This window comes from Sorex araneus, chromosome 3 (genome assembly GCF_027595985.1).
Source record: "Sorex araneus isolate mSorAra2 chromosome 3, mSorAra2.pri, whole genome shotgun sequence".
Lineage (NCBI taxonomy): Eukaryota > Metazoa > Chordata > Mammalia > Eulipotyphla > Soricidae > Sorex > Sorex araneus.
In genome coordinates this window covers 124796284-124813919 of record NC_073304.1, presented here as the reverse complement: position 1 = coordinate 124813919, position 17636 = coordinate 124796284, and the positions used below count along the sequence as shown (strand labels likewise).

General features: G+C 53.8%; 1 protein-coding gene across 1 annotated transcript; it reads right to left on the bottom strand.

Annotated features, from left to right (window-relative positions):
• Nucleotides 1-12523: 12523 nt before the first annotated feature.
• PRND (prion like protein doppel) lies at nucleotides 12524-13057 on the bottom strand. The gene has a single exon (XM_004610986.1). The coding sequence runs from the start codon at nucleotides 13055-13057 to the stop codon at nucleotides 12524-12526; it is 534 nt and encodes a 177-aa protein (XP_004611043.1).
• Nucleotides 13058-17636: the final 4579 nt, after the last annotated feature.

Genomic DNA, 17636 nt, shown 5'->3' with positions numbered 1-17636 from the left:
GAGAGCTCTGTAGTTCCGGTGCTGCCTTGCCTGTGGCCAGCCCTGCTAGGATCCCTGGCGCTGCTTTGGGTTCCCGGAGCACCTCCAGGAGTGGTTCCTGAGCTCAGAGCTAGGCTGAGCTCCGAGTTAACCCTGAGCACTGCTGAGTGTGCCTTCCCCCACCCCAACAAAAGCAAAAAACTAATGAAAATCAATAAATGGGTGTCAAAGCCATAGTGCAGTGGGGAGGGCGTTTGCCTTGTACGCTGCCGACCTGGGATTCAATCCCCGTCATCCCATCTGGTCCCCTGAGCACTGCCAGATGTAATTTCTGAGAGCAGAGCCAGGAGTAACCCCTGAGCATTGCCAAAAAGGCAATAAACGCACAAAAACAACAAACACCAAAAAACCCCAATAAATGTCTGCTGCCCAGAGGTTTTCAGTGGCACTTTCCTTGCAAGCCTGAGCCCAGTAAAGCCGAAGGCCCCGCGCCCAGCACTGTCCTGCTTCCCGAAGTGCGACCCCAGTGACTCTGCTGCCTGGGTCCCAGGGCCACCCGTGTGGCCACAGCCTGGGGATGCACACACCACAGTCAAGCCCGCGACCCCTGGCCAGTGCGTGTGAGGGCCACGACCAGGTCCACGCAGCCTTCGGTCACTGGGATGCGACACCCCACTCCACAGCGACGGTCACAATCCTGAGGTGGAAAAGGAAACCTCGGCCACACACTGCACACCGCTGGCCCCGCTGGGCTTAAAACCGTGCCCCGGCTCTTAATGGCGCCCACCTTGCTCACTCTGAAATTCTGTGCTGGCTCGAACTCCTGGCCTGGACCCCGCCTGCAGCCCCTTCAAGGGGCTCTTTGGTAGAAAGTGTGCTGGGAGCCTGAGCGGGGGCAGAATGGTCTCCTCCGTGCTTGGGCACGTGTCTGCAGAGGCAGAGCTCCATGGGACTCCTGCGTGCTTTCGTATACGTGGGTCTTACTGCAGGAGGGAATGTATTATTGTTTTATTTTATTATCTTATTCTCCACCAAGATTTATTTATTTGCTATTTATCTACCTATTTATAATCATATCACTATGAGTTAGATCTTTACAAAATTGTTTATGATTAGGTGTCAGTCCTACAGTGCTCCAGCACCCATCCCTCCGCCACCAGTGAACGTTTCCCAGCACCAGAGTCCCCAGTTTTCCTCTCATCACCCCCTCAGATTGCCTCCATGACAGGCACTTCTCTCTCTCTCTCTCTCTCTCTCTCTCTCTCTCTCTCCCCCCCCCCCGCCCCGGTTGGGCGTTGTGGTTTGCAATACTGATACTCAAAGATTGTCATGTATATCCCTCTATCTCCTTTTAACCCTAAGTTCTTGTCCAGCGTGACCATTTCCAACTATTGTCATACTGGCCCCTTCTCTGTCTTACCTACCCTCCACCCCCCACACACTTGCAGTAGATTCCCGCCATTGACCAGTCCTCTTAGCCCTTGTTTTCCCTGGCCTTGGATCTTAGTCTTCTGCTATATGTTTTTATATCCCACAAATGAGTGTAATCATTCCCTATCTGTTCCTCTCCTTATGACTCATTTTACTCAGCGTGATACTTCACAAGTACATCCATTTATAGGCAAATTTCATGACTTCATTGTCCCTAACTGCTGTTTCAGGCATAAATGTGATAGCGTAGAGTTCTGGGTCGAGGCTTCGAAGCCCGAGGTCCTGGCCTGCTGCCCGGTGCCCGGGGCGGGCGGGGAAGCGTCTCGTGCATCTCTCCTATGTGGCGGTGTCTTCTGCAGAGTCTCAGTGAACTCGGCTGCAACAGCAGCCACGACAAAAGGGAAAGGAAGTGAGTAAAGATGGGAACACTGGGGGGCTGGAGCGATAGCACAGTGGGTAGGGCGTTTGCCTTGCACGCAGCCGACCCGGGTTCGATTCCCAGCATCCCATATGGTCCCCTGAGCACCACAAGGAGTAATTCCTGAGTGCAGAGCCAGGAGTAACCCCTGAGCATTGCTGGGTGTGACCCCAAAAGAAAAAAAAATGATGGGAACACTGGGAAGGAAATGAAAGGGGATTTGTGTGACACTTGTGTGATTAGATATAAAGAATGTGAGGGCATTTTAAAGAATTCAGAGGAAAATAATAGGTGTTATCCTTTCCCTAGACTCCTGTGGAAAAATTGATGCAAGGGCTGAGGGGAGGGCCCTGTGTCCCATGAACGCCAGAGAACGTGTTCAGGCTCCTTCAGCATGAGGGAAATGCAAGCTTACACTGCCAGCAAATTCTCCAAAGACGAGGGTGACTGGCATTGCCCAATATCGATGAACATCAGAGCAACGAGAACTCTACCCTGTTGGCGGGGTTGGCACGGTCCACTTGGGAAAATCCTGGCCAGTACCCACCGACGAGGCATGCCCTGATGGTCATGCCCTGAAAATCCACTTCTCAGTAAAGGCTTCTCAGGAAGGGAGGGTGTCTAGCCTCCGAAAGACGTGTGCAAAAACGCTCACTGCAGAGCCAGAGCAATAGCATAGAGGGGAGGGCGCTTGTCTTGCATATGGCAGACCTGGGTTTCATCCCCAGGGTCTCCTATGGTCCCCCAAGCACTGCAGGGGGTGATTCCTGAATGCAGAGCCAGGAGTAATCCCTGAGCATCGCTAGGAGTGTCACCACACACACACACACACACATATGCACACGCATGCACGCATGCACACGCACATGCACACATATACATACACAATGCTCACAACCATTGTATTCACAAGGGCTACAGGCTGGATAGAGCCTGGATAGCTGTGAATGGTAGAACAGGTAGCACTGTCGTCCAGTTGTTAATCGATTTGCTTGAGCGGGCACCAGTAATGTCTCCGTTGTGAGACTTGTTGTTACTGTTTTTGGCATAGTGAATATGCCACAGGGGGCTTGCCAGGCTCTGCCGTGCGGGTGGGATACTCTCGGTAGCTTGCCAGGCTCTCCGAGAGGGGCAGAGGAATCGAACCCGGGTTATCCGCGTGCAAGGCAAATGCTCCAATGTGGGAAATCCCTGTGTCCCAAAGGAAACCAGCAATTGCTCATACAGCAGGAGTGAACCTGACATGATCAGAGATAAGCAAAGCTTGTTTCCAGGAAGATCAAGGAATCTCAGGGGACAGATTTGAGGACAGCAGCTTCTTTGGAAAGGGGGGATGTCTAACTGCCTGGGAGGTGGTTTGCTCCAGCTGAAGAGAAGGGGAAGTGCTCCCTCCAGATGAAGTGCTCCCCACCGGCCTCTGCGTGGTGTTTATTCAGAAGGGACAAGGGTGAAAGCCCAACAGGCAGCATACAGTGCTCAGGGAGCACTCCTGACGATGCCTGGGGACCCATCTGGGGGTACTGGAATCAAACCTGGATCGGCCGTGTGCAAGGCAAGCACCTTACCCCTGGGACTATCTCCCTAGCCCTGACTTTTGGGTTTTGTTTTCTCATATTGCTAGGATTACTTATTGCAGTCTTTTGAGCTGGCGGAAGAAAACAATTGTATTGACACATTAATGTGAGGCTATTTTGTGGTCCTTAGTGAAATTAAGCGTGTGTGTGTGTGTGTGTGTGTGTGTGTGACTTGTGCGCATGCATGTAAGATTGAACCCATCACCACACACATGCAAGGCAAACACTCTAACACTCTTCCCCTGGAGGCCTCATCCAGGCCCTTGAAATAAAGATTTTTTTTGTGTTTAGCTATTTACATTTTTTAAAAAAATTTTTTAATTTTTATTTTTTAATTGAATCACCATGTGGCAAATTACAATGATTTCAGGCTTAAGTCTCAGTTATACAATGCTGAAACAACCATCCCTTCACCAGTGCCCATATTCCACCACCAAAAAGAAAAAAAAAACCCAGTCTACCTCCCATCCCTCCCTCCCTCTTCCCCCTCCCCCCCTTCCCTCCTGGGTAACTGATAAATTTCACTTTACTTTCTCTTTACTTTGGTTACATTCAACATTTCAACAAAAACCTCACTATTATTGTTAGGAGTTCCCCATTAGAGTCAGACCTGTGGTGAAGAGATATGAGGTCATGCGGCCGCGTGATTTTGGATTTCTGTATTTTAGCAACAAAGTCCAGGGAAATTTCTTCCAGAAATTGGATCATTGCAAGCTTGTATCTCTCATTAGTGGTCCTCATAGTATGGTGGTCGCCACGCCCTTCCCCCCGCTCCCAGCAAGGAAAAGGCGAGAGAAAGAAAAACCTTTCCCGGGGCTGGAGCGATAGCACAGCGGGTAGGGCGTTTACCTTGCACGCGGCCGACCCGGGTTCGATCCCCGGCATCCTATATGGTCCCCCAAGCACTGCCAGGAGTATTTCCTGAGTGCAAAGCCAGGAGTAACCCGTAAGCATCGCTGGGTGTGACCCAAAAAAAAAAACCTTTCCCCTCCTGGGCAGGCATGGGGCCGCAGCTTAGTTCTCAGTCTGGAGACATTCTGCAAGGAGGTGCCGGTATCAAAAGTAGTTTAGCTGGCCTCTGGAATCATGCTCGTGCAGCTGCGGTGAGGCCGCACACGTGCGGACCCGGGGATCACATCTCGGTGGCCGCTATTTACATTTCTTTTTTTTTTTTTTTGCTTTTTGGGTCACACCCGGCGATGCACAGGGGTCACTCCTGGCTCTTGCACTCAGGAATCACCCCTGGCGGTGCTCAGGGGACCATATGGGATGCTGGGATTCGAACCCGGGTCGGCCGCGTGCAAGGCAAACGCCCTACCCACTGTGCTATCGCTCCAGCCCCACTATTTACATTTCTAAGAATGGACTTTTCACATTCTCTGTAGGATTTTCTATCTTTTCCTCACTGATTATGAAAGTTGATTATACCTGCTTAAAGTTAATTATAACTGCTTCTCTGCGGCCCTTGATCCGGACAGGCCAGAGAGTGTTGAGGAGCTGTGGGCATGAGTTTTGGGGAATGTCCCCCTCTTTGGCTGGTCAGACCGGGATGAATCTGGGGGAGGAGGACTGCAGCGGGGAGGCACTCGCCACCACCGACAGAGCTCTCTGCGGCTTTGATCTTGGGGGTGTTTGCCACCACTCTCCACGGGAGCACTGTTCTTCTCCCCTTTCCACACTGTCCTTTGCCAAAAATAAATAGGTCGACCTGGGTTTAATCGTCGGCATCCCATATGGTTTCCATCAAGCACCGCCAAAATAAATGAATAAATAAATAAATAAAATCACATCACAGGCACACAGAAGTTAGCATCCACTCCCCCAGGTCGGAATTTTTATTTGGAAGTCTTCTGCCCAGAAGATTGGTCTCTTCTTCTTTTCTATCAACACAGACTTGTGGGCATTTATTTTACTTGGATTACAATCCTTTCTTCTTTCATTTGGTTTCTCTGATGGCTCCACGGGGCACTCTGTGTCCCTTTGACATCCCCCACGAATAGGAATTTCCTTAATTAATTTATCCTGTCTGGACAGCCGCTGATGGGACTGGGGAGGGCCCGGCCTGGGCAGCTCATCGGCTCCTGCTGGTCGTTCCAGGCCGCTGCAGGGTCCACTTGGGGGACCACCGATGTCACCTTGGGGCTGATCACTGTCTGCCTCCTGTGTTCCCTCGTGCTGCTGTGCTGGATCCTGGCCAAACTGGACAGCTCTAAGTGGGACGAGGGTGTGGGAGTGACAGACAGTACGGCAGTTAGGGAGCGGGCCTCCTTGCATGCAACTGACCCAGGTTCAACCCCCAGCACCATCTATGGCTCCCTAACCCCTGCCATAAACGGTTCCCTGAGCACAGAGCCAGGAGTAAGTCCTGAGAATCTCCAGGTATGCCCCCCCCAAAAAAAAAATCCCCTGAAAGCAAAAGAAATATCATTCAAGGGCCACGTAGCAGCTAAAGGTCTCGCCTTATGAGCATTGGACCATCTCGGGTTTGATCCCCAGCACCACATATGGTCCCCTGAGCCTCGCTAGGAGTGACCCCTGAACCCAAAGCCAGGAGTAAGCCCGGAGCACCATGGGATGTTGTCCAAAAACCAAAAATGAGAAAAATAAAGACCATGAGCACCGTTATCTTGAGCTTGGTTGGTAACATGCACTAAGGAAAACAAGTCAGTAGAAATAGCCAGAATCCTTAGCTCTGAGGTTAGAGATCCAAGAGCAGCCCCGCTTCAGCAGTGCGCCAAGCCGTGGCCCTCCCTCGTCCTGGAAAACCCAGCGCCCCGCCATGAGGGCTGGTCTCTGACTGTGGACTCCTGGGGGGCGGGGGTGCTGGCATTGCACCCAGGCATCCATGGGTGGTTCATGGCCCCCCGCCCTCGCCCACCTGCCTCTTCCCGTCCCAGCTGTCGCCTTGACCACTCGCCTTGGCCCGCTTCCTCGCTCCCTCCAGCTCCTCCCTGGCCCCCTGCCAGCGTCCTTCTCTCCCAGAGCGGCTCAGGCCACTGGTGTTGAACAATCTGTATTGTCTCGGGACACTTCCCCACAAAAGGATTGCTGTTAAAATAAGGCCTGGGAATCCCCTGGACCGAGCTGGGGAGAGCAGATGGAGAGGATTAGATAGACCCAAGTAGAAAGAAGGGGGAAGATGTGTGTGTGCGCGCACACGTGTGTGTGTGCATGCATGTGTGTGTGCGTGCATGCATCTGTGCAAGTGTGTGTGCACATGCTCGTGTGTGTGCATGTGTGTGTGTTTGTGTGTGTGTGTGTGTGTAGTGGGGAGAGTGGTGGGGTGCCAGCTCTAGCCTAGGCCCTCTTATTTTTTCTATTCTTTTATTTTTTTGAATCCCCGACCAACTGGAGCTATAGCACAGCAGGTAGGGCATTTGCCTTGCACGCAGCCCATCTGGGCTCAATTCCTCCGTCCCTCTCAAAGAGCCTGGCAAGCTACCGAGAGTATCCCGCCCGCATGGCAGAGCCTGGCAAGATACCCATGGCATATTCAATATGCCAAAAAATAGTAACAACAAGTCTCACAATGGAGATGTTACTGGTATCCACTTGAGCAAATCGTTGGACAATGGGATGACTGTGCTATACAGGGCAGTGCAGAATCCCTGAAAGACAGACCCTTAGAAAGTCTTTCATGATTAGGTTTCAGTTATACTGTATTCCAACACCCATCCCTCTACCAGTGTACATTTCCAAGCACCAGTGTCCCCAGGTTCTGTCCTAGCCTGCCTCTATGACAGGTACCTCTCTCTCTGTCTCTCTGTCTCTGTCTCTCTCTCTACTTTTGGGCATTTTTTTGCCCAAAGCATTGTGGTTTGCAATACAGATACTGAAAAGTTGCCCTGTATATCCCCTTTTCTCCTTTCAACCCTTGGTTCTTATCCAGCGTGATCATCCCCAGCTATTATTGTCATACTGGTCTCTTCTCTATCTTACCTACCCTCTGTCTCACACACACTGGTGGTAGATTCCAACCCATTGACCAATCCTCTTGGCCTTGTTTTCCCTGAGCTAGGCCGCTCTAGAAGGGAGGTGGCCAGCACCTGGGCCTTATTCCTGAGCCCCTGTCCCCACACCCCCAGGCCAGGGTAACCCTTTCTCTCGCTCTGTCTGGGATTCCCTGGCAGAAGACCCAGATCAGTGTTCTTGGAGGTGCAATCTCCACTTCCCTGTCCCCGCTTCCTGCACACAGGGAGGGCTCCCACAAGCACAGATCCAGGAGAACGCCCCCTTTTACTGAAGGGAGCAGCAGGGCTCGCGGGGGCAGGGTTTGGGGACCTGGGTGGACTCCGTCTCAAGCACTTGGCCTTCATTCCCTTTGTGCAAAGAGCAAGCGCTTGATTTGGGGTCAGTCCCTAAGGCCTAGGAGTGCTGTCCTCTCCTACTGGGCAGGGAGGTGTCCACGCGGGACAGGGCCCCTGCCCCCAGTGAGGACAGGAGGTGAGCTCGTCCTGGGCACCCAGAATGCCTGAATCACTGGCCCATGCTGGTGGGGAGGGGGGACAGGGTGTGTCTGAGCTTTCAGTGGGGGACACGGAAATGTGTCATGAGTCTTCGCCACCACGCAGCAGATAGGAGTGCCTTGCCACTGTGTCAGCTCCGCCAGGGTCACTGCTGTCTGTGACCACCTGGGAGAGCCTGACGGACCCCAGACTGGGCCAGGGACCTGCAGACTGGTTTCTGGGGTGTCCCTGTCCAGCCATATGCAGCACCTAAAAAAGTGTTGGGTGGTGATGCCACATACAACCAACCACAGGAGAGCCAGGGGTGCTGGACCATGGGGCCACTATCTCCAGGTTGCCCCCCTGGCTTATGATTGTCAAGTTTGAGTGGGAGCAGGGGGCGTGGGCTTGCAAGACAAGCCCTTAGCCACTAGGCGGCGCCATGCTCCTTAGGCAGAGCTGGTGTCTGCAGGCTGTGGTACAGTGAATAGGGGCCCTTTGAACCCAGCTGCATGCCTTCAGCCACCGACGACGTAGGACTAAGGACCTGGTCCGGGATGGGAACTGCTGATTGGCAAACGCTCCTTCTGGTCGGAAATGACTCGGAAGCATGTTGGGTGCTGGCTGCAAGGGCGAACATGGCCCAACTACATGGCCCAAGTGCATGGAGAGAGGGGAACTTCCAGGGGGCTGGAGAGAGAGAGAAAGAGAGGACAGGGCCAAGGTACATGCTCAGGTGTGGCATATCCAGCTGGATCCCGGGCACCATCTGGTACCCCGAGCGTTGAGGCTCAGGAACTCTGCTGGGGCAGCTCTGGATCCACAGGGCCCGAGGGACATTGCACCCTGGACCTCCGCCCTGAGCCTCACCTGGTCAGTCAAGAAGAGCAAGTGAGGGTGCTGGAGAGATAGTACGGCAGGGAAGGCACTTTCCTGGCACGTGGTCAACCTGGGTTTGATCCATATGGTCCCCTGAGTCCACCAGGAGTGATTCCTGAGTGCAGATCCAGGAGTAACCCCTGAGCACCGCCAGGAGTGGCCCAAAGACCAAGGGTTGGGTGGGGGGAGGGAGGATGGAAAAATTACAACTGGAAGGGTGGGAGCAATAGGATGGCAGGTAGGCTTTTGTCTTGCATGTGGCTGACCTGGGATTGATTCCCAGAACCCTTGAAATGGTCCCCTAAGCCTGTCAGGACTCATCCCTGAGCTTAGAGCCAGGGGTAAACCCTAAGTACCACCAGATTTAGTCCCACACAAAAACGAATTGCAAGTGGAGGGCCAGAGTGATTGTACTGTGGGTAAGGTGCTTGCCTTGCATGAGGCTACTCAGGTTCGATTCTTGGCACCCATGAGGTCCCCTGAATCCTGCTGAGAATGATCCCTCGGTGCAGAGCCAGGAGAATGTTGTGAGTACCACCAAATGTGGTCCAAAATAAAGAAAAAAAGAGAAAGAATTGCAAATGAGATCATGAGCAGAGAGATAGTGCAGTGGGTAGGGTACTTGCCTTGCACGCAGCTGACCCCAATATGGTCTGTATTCCATATGCGCCCTGAGCACCTCTGCACTGATTCCTGAGTGCAGAGCCAACAGTAACCCCTGAGCATCGCAGGTGGGCAACCCCCACCCCAAGAAAGTCATCTCATCCTCATATGGCGAGGAACATGTCTGCGGTGCTACATAGGCTGCGGGCAGGCAGCAATTGCTCTGATGCTCTCACGTGGCCATAGAACAATGAAATTGCATAAGGTCCTGCTGCAGAAACCTTGTCTATACAAATCTCTCCCGCAGGAATCAAAGTACCCAATGTCTGTGCAAGGATGCTTTATTTGTTTGCAGTAGTAAAAATTTGGAAACACTCCAAACACCCAACAAGGAAATGATGAAATCAATTGATTCAATGATCCCCCCTACCTCTTATGGTCTGGTTGCTGAAATGGAAAAGGCCAGGCTCGCCGACTTACCAGGGAATAAGGAGAGATTCAGGATGGAGTGCTAAGTTAGAGAGGCGACATGCCAAGGGACACAGGTGCTATGCAGAACGGCAGGATTTCTAAAAGGAGTCGACACTCCCCCCCAAAAACTCTCCCTCTTCCACCTGAGCTCCGTGGAAGTTCAGAGGCTGCAGAAGACAGGAAGGAGGGGATGAGATGGGGAAAGTAGGCGGAGAGGCACGAACACAAAAACCCCAGGAAGATGGGGAAGCCGAGTCAAATGGGTTGGCATGAGACTAGACGTGCCCACCCTTCTTTCACAAATGTGTACGTGTTGATGGGTAAGGACAAGGGGGCTGGTTTCGGGTAAATAAAAAACGAAGACTGAATCAGAGGCAGAGAAGGTGGTCCAAGTTTTGTTTCAGAGTTCTGTTGTCGTTTTAGTGTCATTCAACTTTCATTTGGAAAAAGTCAGCACTCAGAAGTGGTGGTGGGAGACAGGATTCGTATTGAAAAGGGTCAGAGCAAGCACAGTTCACATGCCCTGACAAAGTCCTGCACCCGCCAGCTCCTTGCTCAAGTGGAAAAAAACAAAACAAAACAAAACAAAACAAACCCAAAACCAAGACTCTCCAAACCTTTGCTTGACCTTGGAGTTTGTAACCCTGAGCAAGGAGGTTCCAGCACACAGAGGTTCAACCAGAGGAATTTTGCTCTTTGCCTCATCAAGTAGAAATCCATGGTACGCCCCACTTACCCTTGTTTCTGCAACTATTAACGAAATGAGGAAAGGCAGCAATTACAGAGCATGCACACCATGACCGAAGTTCTTTCCACGAGAGAAGTGAAGTCATTTTGCCGACTTGGCCGTGCAGGCCCTTGCAATCACACTCGGGAGAGTGAGGTCTTGAAATGTCGCCAGCAGCCCGGAGGCGAGACGTCCTGTTCTCTCTACCTTTAAGGCTACTGATGTTCTTTTAGACTTAAGATATGGATAAGCAAGGGATCACTTTCACTGATATTCTTTCAGCCTTAAGATACGATGTGCAAGGAATCACTTTCTTGTGTTCTTTACTTTTCTTTTCTCTCTGATGGGGTTTATCAGGACTCTGCCCGGTGAGCACAGAGTTAGTGGCATGGAAACCGGGGTGCTAGGTGTCACCCCCCAAGGCGATAGAGCAGGTGTGTCCTCCCCAGGGACCCAGTTAGGCTCCGCCTCTGGGTTGTTCTGCCCTTACTTCCTGCACCACTTCCCATGGCAAAACCTTCTCATGGACCGTGAAGAAGAAAGCTGATAGAAGGGAGGTCAGAATTTGAGGTACCCTTAGCAACATTCAAAATACTGATGCGGGGGGCTTGCTCAGCATTTCCCTTGCACAGACTTTTCAAAGGAGAATGGATCCTAGCAGCAGTTATTTTCAAATAGGGCGTAGCAACTCCTGGGCATCTCTGAGGGGAGATCCCCAGAGGTTCCCATGGGGGTCGTGACTTGGAGCATTCAAGTCATAATTTTGAGCTCAAATAATCATATTTTACAACACGTCCTTTAGCTAATAATCAGTACATGGTCCGTTTACTCTTGCTGAGGGCACGAATGAAGTCTTTATTAGGTCTCCCTAAAGAGAGTGACTTTTTAAGAAAGCTTTTGAGAAGGGAGTTAATTCTTGGTTATTATTCTAGGGTCTCAGAAACCATTCCTTACAGAAGCCGGGTGTAAGAAGAGAGACGGTGATGGGGCTGTAACAAGGCTGTAGATTGAAAGATGTTCAACCTCCTAGATGTGAAAGCCCGAGCATGCGCGCTCCGTGGAGCTCCAGAAAGCAAACGTGTCCTTCTGGAAGGTTGTCTTAAAACCCCGCCCATGTTCTGGGAGGGAACCACCAGTCTCAGCCGCATGGAAAGACCAGCTTCCGGCGGCCACCGGTGCTCCAGACCCAACCTGCTCCGTCCCGGCTGTGCCTGGCTTGGCAATCATTCCTTCCCACCGGCTCTCTGGCTCTGGGTCGAGAACTCTCTCCCTTTCTGCCTTCGCTTAACAAGAGAAATGAGAGGAAACGCCTACGCAACTAGGCACCCAAATGGACTTATAACCCGCTCTGATCTTAGCTCTTGAAATAGAGCTTCCAGTTTTGTGAAAACACTGGGCACGGTGGGGTGTGTATCTATAGCGCGGGGCTAGAGCACACGCCTGCAGGCACGTGTACGGCCTGGGCGCCACGTCTAACCCACCCCCCACACTCTCACTTAGAGATGTGTGTGTTCAGATTTAGCATATCTGAATGTCAAGGGACCTCGAGACAGTGCTGGGGTTGGCCAGCTTCTTAGACGCCCCTTTCTCATCTCCAAGTGCCACCTCAAGAAGACTCATGGGAGGTGCTGGCACCTTCCTTTACCTGTTCCCCTGAAATGGTGTGTGTGTGTGTGTGTGTGTGCGTGTGTGTGTGTGTGTGTGTGTGTGTGTGTGTGTGAGACTCCACCCAGAGCAGAGAGACCAGGGTCCAGGAGGGATCCCTCCCCTACAGAGCCCAGCAGGGTACCGACACTCGCAAAGTCATCTACGCACACAAGAGCCCCGGGTGGAGACAACCAGAGCGCACAGCCGCCGCGCGCAGGCAGGGATAGCTGCTTTGGGGGGTGGGGGTACCTTAAGGACAAGTGTGGGTGCAAGGCGGGAGGAGGCTGCTGGGGACACGGGCCCCGGGGGCTGCACGCGCGTCCTGCTCGGGCAGGGGGCGCGGGCGGGACTACTTCCCCAGGAGCCACAGGAGCAGCCCCAGGCCGAGCGGCACGCAGGGCTCGGCGGCCAGCGGGCGGCCGCGGCTGGCGCCGCGCTCGGCCCAGAAGTCGCAGTGCTTGACGGCGCACAGCTCGCGCACCAGGCGCCACAGCACGCGCTGGTACAGCCGGTCCTTCTCGCGGCTCAGCTCCTCCTGGTTGGCCGCCCTGGTGGCGTTGATGCAGCCGCTGATGAACTTCTCCCGGGTCACGTTGGCGCTGGAGCAGCCGTTGTAGTGGATGCCGTCGGGGAACTGCCAGTAGTTGGCGTCGTAGTAGCGCTTGTCCTCCCCGCCCAGGTTGAGGTTCAGCTTGCGGCCCTGGCGGATGAAGGCGCCGGGCCGGATCTCGGCCACGCGGGCCTCGGTGACCTGCGGGGTGCTGGGCGGCGCCTTGCGCCCCCACTTGATTCGGTGCTTGATGCCCCTCGCCTGCGCGGCGGGGACCTGGCAGAGGAGCAGGACGCAGGCGATGGCCAAACACCAGCCGAGGTGCTTCCTCATCGTGGCAGGATCTGCGAGGGGAGAGGCCGGCTGTTAGCTTCCCCGGGGCGCTGCTGCTTATCTCCCCGAACCCCTTCCAGCGTGCAGGGGAGGAGGTTTAGCTTCAGGGTCTTTTTTTTGGGGGGGGGGTGGGATGGGATGCTCACTCAGCAGTGCTCAGGGGTTATTCTGGGCTCTGGGCTCAAGAGGGCCCCCTGGTGGCGGAGGCAGGGATCTGACTTGGCTGTGTACCGGGTTCAGCCTGCAACAGCTTTTGAGCAAGAGACTGGGTGTGTGTCTACCTTTTAAGCTCTGTTCCAGCCACGCCCCCTTTTCAGATAGCATAAATAAAGCATAATACTTCCCCAGGCTTAGACCCCCAGGTTCAGGCAATATTGAGCTTCTGGCTTTTGCCTGGACTTACATCCATTGGGTGATGGGGGGAAGAGATTCCTGATTTTCTCAGATAGGTAGGAAGCTGCAACTGGTAATTAAAGAAAACCTTTGACAGTGCATGGGAAGATAAATAAGTAGTGACTTGGTACAGCTGAATTTTCTTTGATCCTCCCAAGTCTTTCAAATCAAGTAGAAGGAGCCCTGAGCTGAGAGCTCTGGACAGAGACTATATTTACTTGTTTATTTAATGTATTGTTATTTTATTTGGGGGTGACACACCCCCTGTGCTCTGTCAGGGCTTACTCCTGGCTCTGAACTCAGTGATCACTCCTGGTGGGACCTTAGGGACCCTCTCTGGTGCCAGAGATGAAATTGGGTTCAGCTGTGTGCCAGGCTGTGTGCCTTCCTCTGTACTATGGCTCCAGTCTCCTGGAGCTCTTTATTGCCAGCTTTCCCCTGTGCCAGCCACTGGCATGGCTCATTCAAGCCGCACGACCTGCCAGGGCCAGATGATCGCGTTTTGTAAAGTGATGCGAGGACCCTGAGAAAGGAGGTAGTCACCCCACAACAGGTGTCAGATCTGAACCCCGCTCTGTCTGATGCTGTTCTCCCGAGTCCCCCACGATCCCTTCCTTTCTGAGTTGTGGGGTCCAGTAGAGAGAGTGCTGGAAATGTGTGGAGAGCAACCCTGACACCCCTCGGCTGAGCCTAGAGCCGGGCACCTGAGCAGTCCTTTTCTTTTTTCTTATTTTTCTTTTCTTTTTTTTCTTTTTTGCTTTTTCTGGGTTATACCCGGCGATGCACAGGGGTTACTCCTGGCTCTGCACTCAGAAATTACTCCTGGTGATGCTCAGGGGACCATACAGGATGCTGGGAATCGAACCCAGGTTGGCCACGTGCAAGGCAAATGCCCTACCTGTATGCTATTGCTCCAGCCCCTTTTCTTTTCTTTTTAATTTTGGGCCACACCCGAGGGATGTTTCAGGGATTACTCCTAGCTGCTGCTCACGGGGGGTAGAACCCTGGTGGGCGCGTGCCGGACTATCGCTCCGGCCCCTACAAGAGCATTTCTGAGGGAGGGGTGTGGTGGGAGGGGGGAGGCGGTGGGTGCCATGCGTCCCAGGGCACCAGGGAACACCGCTCCGCCCCCACTCCAGCGGCCCAAGAGCCTGAAAGGACAATAGCTGCCCGCCAAGGCCTCTCTCTTGCAACTTTGTATCCATCAGGGAGTTGGGAAAAGTTACTAAAGCTGAGCCTGAGCAGCCCCGTGCCTAGAGGACGGACTGATTCCCTGGGCGGGATGAGGTAGGACAACCAGGGAGCTGCTGCCCCCCTCGAAACCTCGCCCTTCGTCACCCCCCCACCCACGCCCCCACGCAGGACTCCGCAAAGGGCCCAGAGCTTGTCTGTGAGAACGGCCCGCTCCGTGTGAATCCTGGTCGGGATGGAGAGAAAACGGGGCAGCTGCAGTACCTCGCAGCTCCCCCAGGGGGCGCGGGAGCGCGCGGGCAGAGGGGGCGTCGGAGACCTGCAGCCCCCACCCGCCCCTCCCATCCCAGGGAGCTCAGTCTGGCTTTGTTTAAAGAGATTGCGCATGCATAATTATCATCTTCAGAGTAGGTCCCATACCCACTTCATCAGACCAGACTCTTGCCCTTTTGGGGGGGCGTCGCCCTCCCTATGATTTTCGGCCATGCAGGCTGCAAGCTCCCGCCCTGGGTGGGGCAGGGGTTTCTCAGGCCCCCCTCCTGGTGCTGAGCGGCCCTCCAGGTGCTCACTTGAGGTGGCTGCTCCTGCAAGGCATATATCTTTAATCCTTGCAGATGTGGCTGTACTATAGCCCGGAGCCCCTGTCCAAACACCTTGATAGGCAAAATCTTAAATAAAAACATCGACGTGAGTGGGGCCGGAGTGATGAGTGGGTAAGGACTTATCCTGCACCGCAGTCAACCTGGGTCGCATCTCCAGCACCACATAGGGTTCTCTGAGCCCCACCAGGAGAGAGTCCTGAGCACAGAGCCAGGAGTAACCCCTGAGCACCGCCAGATGTGCTCCCCAAATCAAGACAATAAAATAAGAAAACGATCACATAAATGACAGGCAGTTCATGAGAACACAATGAAAGCACAGAGATCTTGAGAGAGGAGTTGTCAGCACCACCCGGGGCTTCCAAGTAAAAGAGCAGCCCACCACCAGCCCCCAGTGAACCCCCAGACATAGCCACGAACACTGGTGGCACCCCAGCAAGTGTCCCTTTATTTGGGTGCCAGTGTTGGGAGTGGGAAGAGACCCCCGTCTCTCTGCAGCGGGCTAGAGCAGGCAGAATCCGCCAGGGCTCTGCCTCCCACCTACCTGGGCTGGTCTGCGCAGGCGTCTCCGAGCGTCTGGCCGGGGCCGCTGATCAACAGCACATCCTCCGGCTGCCCGCTGGCCAGCCAGCTAAGTAGGAGCCACAGGGGGAGGTGGCCTTCCTGCCCGCCTCCAAATATGGCAGCGCCCCCCTCCGGGGGGACCAATCAGGGGCTCCCGCGCTCCTTTGTCTTGAGAAGGAACTTCTCTTTCTGTCCATGTGAAGCCGGGGAAGAAGTTCGGAAGGAGTGGTGTCTATAATTAAACTAATGAGTGAATGAATTCATGACTTAATGAAAAAATAAAACAAACTTCCATGAGCTTGTCACAAAGGACCCCAAGGAGTAGCTGAGACCAAGAGAAGGGGGTGAGGTCTGGAAGGCTAGTGCAGGACCACCAGTCTGTCCCCATGGAGTTTGGGGTGCACCCTCCTCCCCCCAGACCTGGGGAGTTCACCAGCTCTGAATCTCTCGGAGCCGCTCTGGGCCAGGCCCTGGGGACAGAACCTAAGTACCGCAAGGGAAGGGGGACCTTCGGAGCCTTGCAGTGTGGGAGGTCCCAGGGCCATGGGGGTTCTATCCTAGGCATTTGAGGGGAGAAGTTCAGGTCTGTGTGACTGATACCACGGCGCCAGCTCTGGGCAGATGGGAGGGCGTAGCTCTCTCAAGAAGCTGGCAAGCATTCTTTGTTGTTGTTTTGGGTCATGCTGGGTGATGCTCAGGGCTGACTCCTGACTCTGCACTCAGGGAATCATTCCTGTTGGGGCTCAGGGGACCCTAGGGGATGCTGGGGTTCAAACTGGCAAGAGCCCTACCTGTTGGGCTATCTCTGGTTCCTCTGTGTCTTTTCTTATGAAGGTTCCATCTATGGGCACATGGGGCGGGGGGGGGGGGTCTCTCCGAAGAGTCAGGCAGCACCACTTTGAAGACTGGCGTTTCGAGACAGCTGTTTGGAAAGTAAATGACGGCGTCAGAAAGAAATTTCTTTCCCAATGGCACCTCCAATGGAGCAGCTTAGAGAGCATGTGGGGTAGTCTCTATTCATGAGCCCCAAAGCCAGCTTCAGGGAACAAAGGGGCTTCGAGGGTGCTTCTGGGGGGAAGTTGGGCAAAAAGCCCTCAAGCCTGGGACCCACCCGGAGTGACAGGTCCTGGTGCACCGGCAGGCAGAGCCACCAGACTCTAGTCAGGCGGAAAGATAAACGAGAGGATTTCTTTTCTTTTTTTTTTTCCTTTTTATTTACCATTTTTATTGGGGGTGAGAAGAGGGTGGGACCACAGTGGCAGTGCTCAGAGTTTGCTTACTTTTGGCTCTGTGGTCAGGGATCACTCCTGGTCATGCTTGGGGTCATGCTCGGGGGACCATATGGGGTTCCAGGAACTGAACCCGGGTCAGCCATATACAAGACAAGCACCCAACACTCTCTCCAGCCCCTTAGAAGAGATCTTAGGACTCTGGCTGATCTGGGCCATCTGGGGATTACCACTCAGTCCAAAGGTCACCAAGCTGTCTGGAATCCCAAGGCGGGGGGGGGGGGGGGGAGTGAGAGAGAGAGAGAGAGACAGAGAGACAGAGACAGAGACAGAGACAGAGAGACAGAGAGAGACAGAGAGACAGAGAGGGGGGAGGGGGAAAAAAGAGACAGCTATATGGAGGGAGGAAGTAAACCAACCCTGTTCAGAGAGGGTGAGAGCTGGGAGTGACATGTGACACGGGTACCTATCGGGGAAGGGGAGTATCGTGTCTTCTTGCAGGAGGGACAGCGCCTGATTATTGGGGGACCCTTCCTTGGGCAGAAGGTGCTTGTCAATGAATATCCAACGGTAACGAATATCTACAGTGGAGTCTTCAACTGC